General features: G+C 36.6%; 1 protein-coding gene across 2 annotated transcripts in view; it reads left to right on the top strand.

The window, feature by feature from the left end:
- The window catches only part of SYNPR (synaptoporin), a 340,334-nt gene that overhangs the window by 276,955 nt on the left and 48,383 nt on the right, over positions 1-14,996 (top strand). For both annotated transcript variants that reach the window (XM_017527363.2, XM_017527364.2), the window contains one exon: positions 6,724-6,922. In XM_017527363.2, coding sequence (XP_017382852.1) covers positions 6,724-6,922 — 199 coding nt within the window. The remainder of the gene's footprint in view (positions 1-6,723; positions 6,923-14,996) is intronic.

Genomic DNA, 14,996 nt, shown 5'->3' with positions numbered 1-14,996 from the left:
GTTTTAAATTACTCTATTTAAGCATTGGTATAATTTTTTTTTAAAGAAACCACTCTAAAATGGAGGCCTTTTATTGATAGACACAATGTAGTAAAACCTAATGAAATTCAATTACCTCTTGATTGGGTCAGGCAAGCCAAGAAGAGAATTATCCATTTGAAATCAAGGAATTGAATTTGGCACCTTTTGCAGCTTCAGCAATTGTTCCCTGACTAGTTCCTCACAAGATCAGAGGTGTCCCAACAGCTTCCAGATTCTGTCGAATGACATGCTCTGTTTAGAAAGATTTTTCCTTGCTTAGCTTCTGAATGAATATTTGCTTCCAAAGTTATTACAGCTGAAAAATACTTGCTGACTATACACTTTCCCCCAAAATATAAAACATAATATGTTTTTATACATATATATATAACTATTGCTTAAAAATCTTATATATATGTAAATATGTATTTATATACATATAACTTGCTTTAAAGAACTTACAAAATTTTATATACATGTAAGTTCTTTTAAGCAAATTATATGTATACATATAGATACACACATAGATATAAGTACATACATACATATATGTATGTATGTATTCATTTATTTTACCCCAGTATGGCTAACAGTAGGCCAAATACCCAGCCATATATCATCAGTATTAATAAGATCTTTCAGTAATTTTTTTGCCTGATACAGATAAGCACAATTAACAATTTCTATAAGTCAACACGGTAAGTCAGCAATGGGGAAAATACTGCTATTCAGCTGACTGTATATTTTAAAAAATATTTTAGTCTCTCCCTCCAAACTGTTTCCACCTCACACAAAAATTGCAAACCTAGTTTGTGCATATCAGCTGAAGGATCAGGTACATTGGAGACATGCTGTTCCTGGGGTACAGCCTGGCAACTGGAAAATATCAGGTGCAGATAATTCCAACAGGTAACATGATTTTGTTTTACATACTGTCTATTCTAAGAAGATCTAATTTTTGTCTCAAGAGTAAGGCCAAAACCTATAATTTGGCCACCTGGCCAACAAGGCCCCATAATGGGGGACCCCAGCTACTTTTCCATCCCCCCTGCACCATCATTCCCTTTGCTATCGTCTTCCAGTTTCCCAAGCCACATTTTATTCCCCCATGTGCTATGCCCTTTGCCTAAGCAGGAGCTTGTACATGTTCTTGCCTGTTTGCTAAGCTTTATTGAGACATAACTCACATACCATACAATTTGTCCATTTAAACTGTACAATTCAGTGGCTTTTAGTGTGTTCACAGAATTGTGTGTTCATCACTACAGTCCATTCTAGAACACTGTCACTGTCCCAAAGTCATCCTACACCAGTTAGTCATTATCCCCAATTCTCCCATCCCCCATCAACCTAAGCAAACACTAATCTGCTTTTTTTCTCCATAGATTTACCTATTCTAAACATTTTATAGAAATAGAATCATAGAATATGTGGTCTTTTGTGACTAGCTTCTTTCACTGATCATGTTTTCAAGGTTTATCCATGATGTAACATATATCACTATATTTTTATTGACAAATAATATTCTGTTGTATGAATAAACTACATCTTATTTATTCATCAGTTAATAGGCATTTCAGCTGTTTCTCCTGTTTTGCTATTATGAATAATGCTGCAGTGAATACTCTTGTACAAGTTTTTGTGTAGACAAATGTTATCGTTTCTCTTGGGAATGTATCTAGGAGTGGAATTGCTGGAGTAGAGTGATATGATAACTCTATATTTAACTACCTAAAGAACTGCCAGACTGTTTTACAAAGTGGCTGCATCATTTTACATTCCCACCAGCAATGTTTAAAAGCTCCAATTTCTCTACATACTTACCAACACTTGTTATTCCAATCTTATAATCTTTCTTTTTATAGCCACCCTAGTGGATATTAAGTAGTATCTCATTGTGCTTTCTTTCTTAACTTTTGATCTGGGTAACTTCTATTATCTTTAAAGCTGCAGCCTAAAAGTCACTTCCATAGGAAATCTTACCTTGGCTACCCCATCCTCAGACTAGCCTAGGGTTCCTCTCAGAAAACTCATCTTTTCTCTCTAAGCTTAAGTTCAACATGGACAGGCACCATTCCATCTCTTTATACCCCACTCTAGCCATTATGTGAGCTATAAAGTTGTTGAAATTGTATACACTCAATGGCACATTTTTTGAAATAATGGGAAAAAGTGCACATTATCTGAAAATCACCTGCATCAGAATCATTGACATGATTACCTTTAAAATCCATTTCATTTTTCAGTATTTCAACAGACAAAACTGTTAAGGAACATTCTAGTATCACTGGCAAGGTAGGAAAGGGGCTTTACAATATAACCATAATGAATGCTTCCATTGTCCTGAATTGTGTTGGAGCTGTACACCTTTTTTTTTTTTTTGCATTTTAGGTTTGGGGGTACATGTGAAGAACATGCAAGATTGTTGCATAGGTACACACATGGCAGTGTGATTTGCTGCCTTCCTCCCCATCACCTATATCTGGCATTTATCCCCATGCTATCTCTCCCCAACTCCCCAACCCCCACTGTCCCTCCTCTATTTTCCCCCAACAGACCCCAGTGTGTAGTGCTCCCCTCCCTGTGTCCATGTGTTCTCATTGTTCAATACCCACCTATGAGTGAGAACATGCGGTGTTTGATTTTCTGCTCTTGTGTCAGTTTGCTGAGAATGATGGTTTCCAGGTTCATCCATGTCCCTACAAAGGACACGAACTCATCGTTTTTGATGGCTACATAATATTCCATGGTGTATATGTGCCACATTTTTCCTGTCCAGTCTAGGAGCTGTACACCTTTGTTAAGACAAAAGGCTTTTTGTGGGAAAGTACAATATACACAATCAAAACCAAATGTACTTGAGAAATAACTTAGGGGGACTGGATTTTCCTGCTTTAGCTGTGAGCTACGCATACTCCTAGAGATTTTGATTCAGTAGATCTGAGATGCGGCCCAGGAATATACCTTTTTAACATAATCCTTATTGATTGTAATTCCAGTGGTCCATGAGCTTCACTTAAAAAAAAATTCATCCTAGTTAATGTCCTCAGTATTTAACATAAACAAGTCAATGTAGAAGTTTAAAAATTAAGCTCTGGAGACAGATGCAGATTTAAATCCCTGGACTGACATTTACTAACTATGTGGCTTAGGATGAATTACTTAATCTTTCTAAGCCTTATGTTTCCCATTTGCAAAGAGGATGAGGGAAATAAAAGGCCTCTCTTATAGTGCCTTGTGGGTATTAAATAATGTACACAAAATACAATATCTGGCCCATAAGAAAGGCCCCAATATGTTCATTGCTATTATTATGTTATCATTATTATCTTAATTGGAAGAGGATGTGCACAACAAATCTGGTTTCTTTTTTCTAATGCAACTTTTATTTTAGATATGGGGGTACATGTGCAAGCATGTTACATGGGATTATTGCACCCAGATAGTGAGCATAGTACCCAGTAGGTAGTTTTTCAACCCATGCCCTCTTCTCTCCACACTCTAATACTCCACAATGTCTGTTGTTCCCATGTGTATGTCCATGTGTGCTTCATGTTTAGCTCCCACTAACAAGTAAGAACATGCATATTTGGTTTTCTGTCCCTGCCTTAGTTTGCTTAGGATTATGGCCTCCACCTCCATTCATGTCACTGCAAAGGATATAATTTCATTTTCTTTTTATAGCTATATAGTATTCCATGGTGTACATGTACCACATTTTCTTTATGTAATCAACCATTGATGGGCACCTAAGTTGATTGTATGTCTGTGCTACTTTGAGCAGCATGTCCATGAACATGCAAATGTATGAGTCTTTTTAGTATGATGATCTATTTTCCTTTGGATATATACCCAGTAATTGGATTGCTGGGTCAAATGGTAGCTCTGTTTTAAGTTCTTTGAGAAATCTCCAAAGTGCTTTCTATGGTGGCTGAACTAATTTACTTTCCCAGCGACAGTCCATAAGCGTTCCCTTGTCTCTGCAGTCTTGTCAGCATCTGTTGATTTTGACTTTAAAAGAATAGCCATCCTGACTGGTATGAGATATTAGCTTATTGTAGTTTTGATTTGCATTTCTCTGATAAGTGAAGATGAGCATTTTGTCATGTTTTTTTTTTTTTTTTTTTTTTTTTTTTTTTGGCTTTTTTTGAGAGGTATCTATGTCTTTTGCTCATTTTTTAATGGGGTTGTTTCTTGCTTGTTAAGTTCTTCATAGGTTCTAGATATTAGATCTTTGTCAGATGCATAATTTGTGAATATTTTCTCCTGTCCTGTAGGTTGTCTGTTTACTCTTTTCATAGTTTCTTTTCCTGTGCAGAAACTCTTCAGTTTAATTAAGTCTCAATCAATTTTTGTTTTTGTTGCATTTGCTTTTTAGGGACTTAGCCAAAAGTTATTTGCCAAGGTCAATGTCGAGAATGGTATTTCCTAGGCTTTCTCCCAGGATTTAGTTTGAGGCCTTACATTTAAATCTATAATCCATCGTGAGTTAATTTTTATGTATAGTGAAAGGTAAGGGTCCAGTTTCATTCTTCATATGACTAGCCAGTTATCCCAGCACCATTTATTGCACAGAAAGTTCTTTTTCCATTGCTTGTTTGTGTCAACCTTGTCGAAGATCAGGTGGTTATAAGTGTGGTTTTATTTCTGAGTTTTTAATTCTGTTTAATTAGTCTATGAGTCTGTTTTGTACCAGTACCATGCTGTTTTGGCTGCTCTACCCTTATGGTATAGTTTGAAGTTGGATATTGTGATGCCTCCAGCTTTGTTCTTTTTGCTTAGGAGTGTTTTGTCTATTCAGACTCTTTTTGGGGTTCCATATGAATTTTAGAAGAGTTTTTTCTAATTCTGTGAAGAATGACATTGGTAGTTTGATAGGAATAGAATTCAATCTGTAAGTTGCTGTGGGCAACAGGGCTATTTTAATGATACAGATTCTTCCAATCCATGAACATGGAAAGTATTTCCATTTTTTTCTGTCATCTCTGAGTTCTTTCAGCAAAGTTTTATAGTTCTCCTTGAAGAGATCTTTTACCTCCTTGGTTAGCTGTATTCCTAGGTATTTCATTTTCTTTGTGGCTACTGTAAATGGGATTGTGCTCTTGATTTGCCTCAGCCTGGACATTATTGGAGTATAGAAATGCTGCTGATTTTTGTACACTGATTTTATATTGAAAACTTACTAAAATCATTTATCAGTTTTAGTAGCCTTTTAGCAGATGATTTAGAATTTTCTAGACAGAAAATTACATCATCAGTGAAGAGAGATAGTTTGACTTGTTTTCCTATTGGGATGCCTTTTATTTTTTTCACTTGCCTGAGTGCTCTGGCTTCCAACAAATCTGTTTTAAAGGGATTGAGTTTTGTTTAGCAAGAAAAATACTTCCTAAGCATAAGTTGGAATTTATGAGGTTCATGAATGGCTTTATCATCACTGTTACTTTTATGGATAATTTTCCAAGTGGCACTTTATTATCATAAATAAGCCTCAGTCATATCTTTTTGCAAGTGCCTCCCTAACTGTCACTTCTGAAGAAAAATTTTGGCCGCCATATTATAGTTCACGATGTAGTTCCAGCTCACACCCTGACTACTATATTGGATATAACACATCTTCCTTAGATGTTATTTACTGAACTGAAAGTATTGCCCAAAGCATCTTATTTCATCTGTATCAAGTAATTTATTGAGCCTGAATGCTATCCTGATAGAGTTTACTCACTAAAATAGAAGTTATAAATGTTCAATCAAATTACAATCTATCAGTAATCTTACAGAACCAAGACTGTGCATTCATTTATCCAAGTACTGTTTACTGAGTGCCTTAAAAAATGCCAGTTGTTTGGGATCACAGAGAAAAAGAAAACCAAGATTCCCACTATCATAGAGAAATGATATTCACAGTTGAGTGGATAGTGGAGACTGAAAAAAAAAAAAAAAAAAAAAAAAAAAAAAAAAATAAAAAAAAAAAAAAAAAACAAACAGAAAAAAAAAAAAAAAAAAAAACCGAGTAATCAAATTCATTACCAAGACAGCTTTATCTGGCAGTGAGTGTTGTGAATGACATTAAATAGAGTGATGTGATAGAAAATGCCTAAACAAAAGAAGCTCCTTTAGATTAATGGCAAGAAAAGGCTCTCATCTCTCAGGAGATGTTAAGATGATGCCTGAATGACAAGGAGGCAGCCATGGGAAATGTCAGGGGACACCGTGATTTAGGAAAAGGGAACAGTCAACACTAAGACCTGGAGACAGGACCATGTTTGTCATAACTGAGAAACAGAAAGCATGCCAATGTAGTTGGAACAGGGTGATGGAGGACAGAGCAGTAAAGGAAGAGGCTGGAGATACAGTTAGGGGCACTGAGGGAAGGCCTGGTGAGCCCTGTTAAAGAGAGGAAGCACTAAAGAATTTCAGCAGGGGGATGTTGTAGTCTAATTTATCACAATTTCAGGATCCCTTTGCCCTTCCTTCCTCCCCTCTACCTAGGGTGACTAGCCGTTGTGATAACCAGTCTAATGACGATTAACTGCCTATCGATTTCCAGCTATAATCTCTGTGAATTTCTTAATGATATGTGACATAGTCATGCACTAAAACTCCCAGATCACTTCCCATTTTGCTTTAGAAGATATAGACACAAGCCATCTATTTTTGTCTCCATTGCATTTAAAGAATGTCTCCTTAAATCTTGCAATTTAGGTTGCATCAGGTGACCTTTGAGGTGCCCACCTGCGAGGGAAAGGAACGGCAGAAGCTGGCATTGATTGGTGACTCCTCATCTTCAGCAGAGTTCTTCGTCACTGTCGCTGTCTTCGCCTTCCTCTACTCTTTGGCCGCCACTGTCGTTTACATTTTCTTCCAGAACAAATACCGGGAAAACAACCGGGGTCCACTCATTGTAAGTGCTTTTCTTTTACGTAAATATATATTATTATTGTGTTTTAGGTTTTGGGGTACATGTGAATAACATTCAAGATTGTTGCATAGGTACATACATGGCAATGTGGTTTACTGCATTCCTCCCCATCACCTATATCTGGCATTTCTCCCCATGCTAACCTTCCCCTACTCCCAACCCCCCACTGCCACTCCCCTAGTTCCCCCTCACAGACCCCAGTGTGTGATGCTCCCCTCCCTGTGTCCACATGTTCTCCTTGTTCAACACCCGCCTATGAGTGAGAACATGCGGTGTTTGATTTTCTGTTCTTGTGTCAGTTTGCTGAGAATGAGTAGTTTTCTTTTTGAAATAACTTTTTCAGCCCCTTCTAATATCTTTTACTAATGCTTGAAGGACTTTGGAGTTACCTGAGCCCTCCAGGTAGGTGTTTGAAAGGAAATCACATTCTTTTTTATCCAAATCTCTGGAATGCACAACAAAAACATGATGTCTGTCAATCTCTTGAGCTCCTGGTCTGGGAAAGCATTGCCTGACTTGCTAGAAACCCCTCTGAAAGAGGAAGTTGATGCTTGTATTCCTTTTGTATTCTGTAAATGTACTGTGTAGTAAGACTTGAGTTGGTAAATAGCAATACTTTTCTTTTGTAAAATGGGAGTAGTTGATTAAGAATGATGACAGCAAAATATTTTTCAGATACAGGGCGTTCTCAGGAAGATAGAATCTGGGCAAATGGACATGTAAAGGATGAAATTTAAAATTTATTTCCTTAAATAATTTTTTTTTTAATTTAAGGAAGAGCAGTGATGCTTGCTGTAGATTTATTTATAATTTCAGCATTATAGAGTTAGTCAACCATTTTTTTAACTGGTTATTTAGATAGTGGGACTTGTGCTTATTTGAAATATGTTATTCCCTTAGTATATTATAGGATGGGCTTATATTAATAATGGTTTAGTTTGAAAATGGAGTTCTTCATCCCTCTGTATATCTATGTATTTTTCTTAGCACCTCCTTACCCTACACCCCACTTCCAGTTGCCTTGTACAATGGTCCAAGGACTCATGTGAGTGAAAGCAATATAACCCAGCATCTCTAAACACAGACACACATGCACCTAGGGGTACTCAGATAGTACCTAAGCAGGGATAATTTAAAGGAAATAAATTTTAAATTTCATCCTTTACCTGTCCATTTGCCCAGATTCTATCTTCCTGAGAACGCCCTGTATCTGAAAAATATTTTACTGTCATCATTCTCAATCAACTACTCCCATTTTACAAAAGAAAAGTATTGTTATTTACCAACTCAAGTCTTAACTACACAGTACATTTACAGAATACAAAACATTTGGGACACTAAAAAGGGGACCACGGAAATATTGGTGTTGGTGTTGACAAAAGTGAGTGATTCTGATGGCTTATATAATTTTTTGGATATAAGGAGGTTTACTATTTTGGGGCTTTCAATAAAATTAAAAATTCTAGTACTCATCTGTTGATTGGCCATTAAACAATAATTTTTGGTGACCGGTTACTATGTGATCTGGGACATATAACTCAAAAATAAAGTAATTAATGGTATTGCTATAACAAAACTCCATTTGTTCTCATTTATGCAAGCAAGTTTTCTCAGCATTTACATCGAAAAAAGGAAAAATGGAAATGAAATTTATGCTGAATCATTTACTAGTCTATAAATCAATAATATTTATCAAATATATATATATATATATATATATATATATGAACTGCTGTGGTTTGAATATGGCTTGTCCCCCATCAAAACTCATGTTGAAGTTTGGTCTTCAGTGTGGGAGGCAGTGCTTTTTAAAGCTGGTTAGATAACTAAGATGGATTAATGTCTTTCTTGAGAGACTGCATTAGTTCTCTTAAGACTATATTAATTCTTGTGAGAGCAGGTTGTTAGAAATTGAGTCTAACAACTTTGTCCTTGTCCTCTCTCCCTTTTCCCACATGCCTAGTTCCCCTTTCATTTCTCTGCCATGTTTTGACACAGCACAAGGTCCTCACCACAAGCTGCCAGATGTGGCTTTCCAATCTTGAACTTCCCAGCCTGTAGTACTATGTGCTAAATAGACCTCTTTTCTTTATAAATTATCCAGTCTCAGGTGTTGTGTTATAGCAATACAAAATGGACTAAAACAGCCCACTCATCTAAGAGTTGTAAATTTTCAATAAAATTTTTACTGTTTGTTTATTTTTTTGAGGCAGAGTCTCATGCCACAACCCAGGCTGGCGTGCAGTGGCGTAATCACAGCTCACTCCACCTCCCAGACTCAGGTGATCATCCCACCTCAGCCTTTCAAGTAACTGGGACCACAGGTGCATGCCACCACATCCAGCTAACTTTTATATTTTTTTTGCAGAGACAAGAAGGTTTCATCATATTTTTTTTGTAAAGACAGGGTCTCAAACTCTTGGACTCAAGTAATCCTCCCACCTGGGATTCCCAAAGTGCTGGGATTACAGGCATAAGCCACTGCACCTGGCTACTTTTTAAATTTAATAATTACATATTAAATTTATAATATATTTTTGTCATTTTGGACAATTATGCACTAATTGACTTGCAGTGGTCAGTCAACCAAAAGAAATTTAATACTTAAAGTCTTAGGATCACAAATAATTAAACAGTTAGTTTGAAGGTGAATATATATTTTTGTTGCAAAGAAATATAATAGGGTAATTGATAATGTTTTCCAGAAAAAAATTATATTATGCTGTAATTCTGTGAGGGAAATGTAATAAAAATACAAGTTCAAAGAGAACAAAGTGAAGATGTAAAACTTCTACCTGTTAAATAACTTGTTAATTATAACAGAATATCTGTTAATTATAACAGAATATCAAGTAACTGTTCCATTGGCGACATTTAAAAATTGATACAATAATTATATTTTTAAATATCAACACTTTCCCTTTTTTTTTTTTTTTTTGAGACAGGGTCTCACTGTCACCCAGGCAGGAGTGTAGTGGAGCAATCTTGGCTCATTTCAACCTTCATCTCCTGGGCTGAAATGATCCTACCACCTCAGCCTCCCAGGCTCCCAAGTAGCTGGGACTATAGGCACATGCCACCAAGTCCAGCTATTTTCTGTATTTTTTTGGTAGAGACAGGATTTTGCCATGTTGCCCAGGCTGGTCTCGAACTCCTGGACTCAAGTGATCCACCTGCCTCCCAAAATGCTGGGATTACGTGAGCCACCATGCCCAGCGTAATATATTCAATATGCCAGAAATTACATTCTTTGCAACTATTTGAATTTCCAATAAAAGCAAAATTAGATGCCAACTTTATACAAGTAGGGACATTGTTTTTAAAAATTATTTTAGGGAGTATGTGAATAAAATTTCACAAATCTCTATTATAGAGATCTGAACCTTAAAATAAAAAATTTTGAAGGGTAACTGGGAAAATTCTGTTTTTAGAAATTTGTTAAGTTTGAAGGGACTAGAAAATGTTCAGGTGTGCAGCACTCTAATATGTTAACTTAAGAGTAACAATTTGAAACTTTGGGCAACTGTTTATTTTTTTCTATCTCAAATATGAGTTAATAGTCTTAATGATTTCAAAATACCTTTAACAGAGTCACCAAACTTGGGCTTATCCCCACCATAATGTACAGCTGGGCATATGTAAGAGATTGCCATGCATATACCACAAATCTGACATGCATGTTTATTTCTGGATCCATGTAAATACTCTAACAGAATTTTTAAGTCTGAGGAAATATCCTGACTTCTAGACAGAAGCTGATACAGCTAATCCACACATAAAGTGGGGAAAAAAACTATTTTGTTATATAAAACCACATTCTACTCATATAAAATGATCTTGTAAGGGCATGCTGTTTTATCTCTGTGTAAACAGTCTTTCCCATCAAACAAGATATGATGAAATCCTCAATTGTGTAATACAATGGTAGGTTTTGTTTCATTATGTTGCAGGAGGAAGGAACAGAGAGAGATAATTCTAGTAATCAAAAAAGAAAAATCTTCTAGATGAAACTTGTATGATATTAAAAACCTGAAGTGCTCATTACTTAGCAGATAAAAGTTAATTTAAAAATGAGCCTGAGTCATAGGAGTCACAGAGGCAGATTACATGTATTTCAGCAGGATGCCATTGAAGCTGCAAATAGCAAACCACATCGATCCAAATCCCACCATGATGAAGCTGTGATTGGGGAAGTAAGGGGCACTGTGACACCATTTGGGAAGAGCAGGTTCAAGCAAATTCACAGCATGAGTAAGATGTCAGGAAGATGGCGCATACTTAAGAAAATGTTCAAATACTAGGAAAGCATTTGTTCAGATGTTCACAATAATTGTGCTTGTCCTCTTTATTCACAAAAATGGCTACTATATTAGTCCATTCTTACACTGCTATCAAGAACTGCCCAAGACTGAGTAATGTATAAAGAAAAGAGGTTTAATTAAGTCACAGCTCCTTATGGCTGGGAAGGCCTCAGGAAACTTACAATCATGACAGAAGACACCTCTTCATAAGGGAGAGACAGAGAGAACAAGTGAGCAGGAGAGGAAATACCAAACACTTATAAAACCATCAGATCTCATGAGAACTCACTCACTATCATGAGAACAGCATGGAGGGAATCTCCTCCATGATCCAATCACCTCCCGCCAGGTTTCTACCTCAACAACTAGGGATTACAATTCAAGATGAGAGTTGGGTGGGGGCACAAAGCCTAACCATATCAGTTACTGACATCATTTAGGCAACTTCATTTTGGTTACCATCTTTTTTTTTGTTATTGTTGTTTTGTTTCTAACCAAACACACATTTTTTAAAAAATTCTGCATTTGTGATTCTTCACGTCAAACTTTGAACATGAAACTACAAAGTTTCTCTATTATGTGGACACAAACTAATTCAAGCAGTTTAAGAAATCAGATACCCTTCCAAAGTACTTCACATCCAAAGAAAATTAACAAATTTTCATATCAATTTATAGTCCTGTGGGACATGACATTTATAATGTCATCCTGCACAAATTAATGTTGTAGGGAAGTGACAAGGATGATAATAGCAATAACATCAACTGATATCGAATGGGTTTCTACTATATGTTGAGTTAATATGACAACCCTAGTTCATATTATTCACACTTACAGATGAGTGAAGGGAATCTTAGAGCAGTTACCAACTATCTAAGTGGTTGCATCACTTATAGGCAGAAGGTACGGAGTCTGGGACCAAATCCAGAGCTCAGTTCATAACCACCATGCAAGAGGCCCAAGATCCTGATAGCCAATGTGCTACAGAAGTTAGAGGGGTGGAGATAGGTAAGACAAACTGGTTTATTCTCTTGGACAGCTACTATATTGTTTTACTCTAGAAACAAATAAATTAAGCTCATAATACCTAGGCTCTTCTGCTCATTTGACTGTCATAGGGGATTTTATTTTATTTGCCTTCAGAATCCATCTGGAGTTATGGAATGACAGCCATGCCTCTGTGGTACTAGAACTACTAGAGAATTCTGCTTGTAAGTGCCATTTATCTGTCTTGCAAATAGACGATGCCAATAAGGGAAAACAATCTTTAAAATGGCCAGGATAAATTTGTATTGTGAATCACAGATTACCAGGATTGGTTCCTATGCATTCCCAAGCAGTTGTGAGCAGTTTCAGACACACTAGAGCCAAGCTTATCAATGGCTATTGAAAAATTCTTTCTCTACTGAATATGTATGACAAGATTACCCACCTTTAAGTAAAAATGAGAATCTGAATGCCTTTAGAAGTAACACAATTGTTAATGATGATAAATGATATAATAGTGAGAAAATTGGGCCAAAGAAATCAGCCAGCTACTGTATGTCACTATAGTAAGTGCCTTCTTGTACAGATAATAAATATCATATCAGGTTATATCATTTTGTCATGTCCTTAGAGCACAGTTTTAAAGCGAATCTCCTGCCTAGGTTACTGTGACAGGATGTTCTGAGCCATTTTCAGATCTCAAGTCAAATAATGAGGATTTAGTTTTTTTCCATATTAATGTAAAGTAGATTTTAAAAAGCAACTTACCTTACAAGACTGACAGAATGCTCGAATGCTCTAAGAATGAGCTTATTAATAAACACCATCCCATGTTTTGGTGAATATGTATTGCAAGAGGTTTGGCTTAAAGTAACTTCTCTGGGAATCAGGAAGATCTTGATAACCACCTTAAGGTTTTGTGTAAAAGAAAGAGGCTACGTTTCTCAAACTGTCCTCCCATAAAGGAGAGCAGGTTGACCCAAGGCAGTTTATGGGACCAGGAGTGGTTACTGATGGCAAGTACACAGTGATATCATGGTCCACCCTTGTTTCATGCCCAATACCTTCCAAATATTTCCCCATCTAGCCTCACAACAATCCTGGGAGAGAAGTAGAGCAATGAGAATCAGCCCTACTCTACATATTCAATTTAATTCCCCTTTAGTGAGCACTATACATTGGAAAATAAGTCCCTCGGACATTAGAAACCTTGCTGTTGTCAGGGAAGAAGTTACTAGCAGCACAAGGACAAAAACTCTTGGTCCAGTGATTTTAAGGGTAGTGGCTAATTTGTGGAGTGCTGGATTTTAATCTTCTTGTATGAACTATTATTTAACAGGCACAAGCTGTTACTTCACCTGTAGAATGATGTTAATAATCATGCACACATCATATGTGTGCAGTAAGGAAAGGAAGCGTTCATGCCTGCAAAGCACTTTACACAGGGAAAGCTACACAGTAAGTGATAAGTTAATGGTATCTGACTGTAGCACTATTATTATCATTAATTTTAATTCTTCTCCTGTCCATTACTGGGTAGTCTCTTAGTCCCACAAAGGAAAATTGCAGGCATCTTCCTTTGATTGACTGCTGCCTTCACAGTTCTATCTTCCTTCAGTCCTTCTATCCCAAGCACCTTCTTCTCCACAATTCTCCAAGGATGGAGCTTAACTCAGGACTACTTCTAAGATCACAATTGCTAGGTTGAACCATCCAATTAGCCTTTGTGTTTCTTGAACCCAACTCCATTAGAGGACTGGGAGGTAGACTTTTAATTTCCCCAAACAAAATAAGGTTTCTCGTTTTGAAGTACAGTCTGGGGCCATCACTAAAGGAAGAAAACAAGAGACAGATACAGAGCTGGATGCTCAAAAAATCAATGCTCTTTCCTAACTATCAGCTACACCTTTGTTTGGGTATAATTAGATACAGAAATCAGATTTCGCAGTCTCTGAGCTATACAGAAATTGCTTAGAAAGCTCTCTCTTCTACCCTTCCCTCTCTCTTTCTCCCCAATTCTCCTCTGTCTTCTTCTCCTTTCCTCTTCTCTCCTCTTTTCTCTCCCCATCCTCCTCTCTCCTCTTTATGTCAGTTCCATTTCATGTCAATTTTATTTTAATAGGTAATAAGTATCTTCAACAGACCAAGTAACACGTATTTATGGATGAATTAAAAGCATTCAATCTGCTGAGGAACATTATTGAATCATTAAATCCTTTTAGCTCTCCTATAAATGGCTTGCTAGGGGTATGTAGATGGGCTTTGGTAACCTAGAGGAGGAAGTATAATCTTGCCTAGGAGTGAGGGCACACCTTCCCCAGGTCCCTGTGCTGTGGAGTTGTCGTAAAGATAACTTTACGACAATTAAAGATAAATGAAGAACTTTATTTTTGAAGTTCTTCCCCAGAACAGAGTATTTCATAATAAACACCGTATCATTTCAAGCCCAAAAGTATGTATCTTGTTAGTCATAGACACACCTGTCAGAATCCAACACTAATTTGTGGGGTGTGTCTGTGTGTGTGTCTTTTACCTCCTCACTCTCTGAAACAAGAAGCGTTGATAATACAAAAAGGTATGGACTTTACCTTAAATTAACTCATGATCTAAACCACTGTAAATTTTGTATCAAGTACATTTCTCTCAGAATTGGCAGCACAGATGAAGGCAAATACATTAATCCATTCAAAATTTTCCCAGTCTACTATCTAGACATTTTATGTTTTATTGGATCTCTCATCCTCAGTTCTTTTTCAGCTTTTTTGATG

The sequence above is a fragment of the Cebus imitator genome, unplaced genomic scaffold (assembly GCF_001604975.1).
Source record: "Cebus imitator isolate Cc_AM_T3 unplaced genomic scaffold, Cebus_imitator-1.0 Scaffold48, whole genome shotgun sequence".
NCBI lineage: Eukaryota > Metazoa > Chordata > Mammalia > Primates > Cebidae > Cebus > Cebus imitator.
The sequence above is the reverse complement of the archived record's forward strand: the minus strand, read 5'-3'. Positions and strand labels throughout refer to the sequence as shown.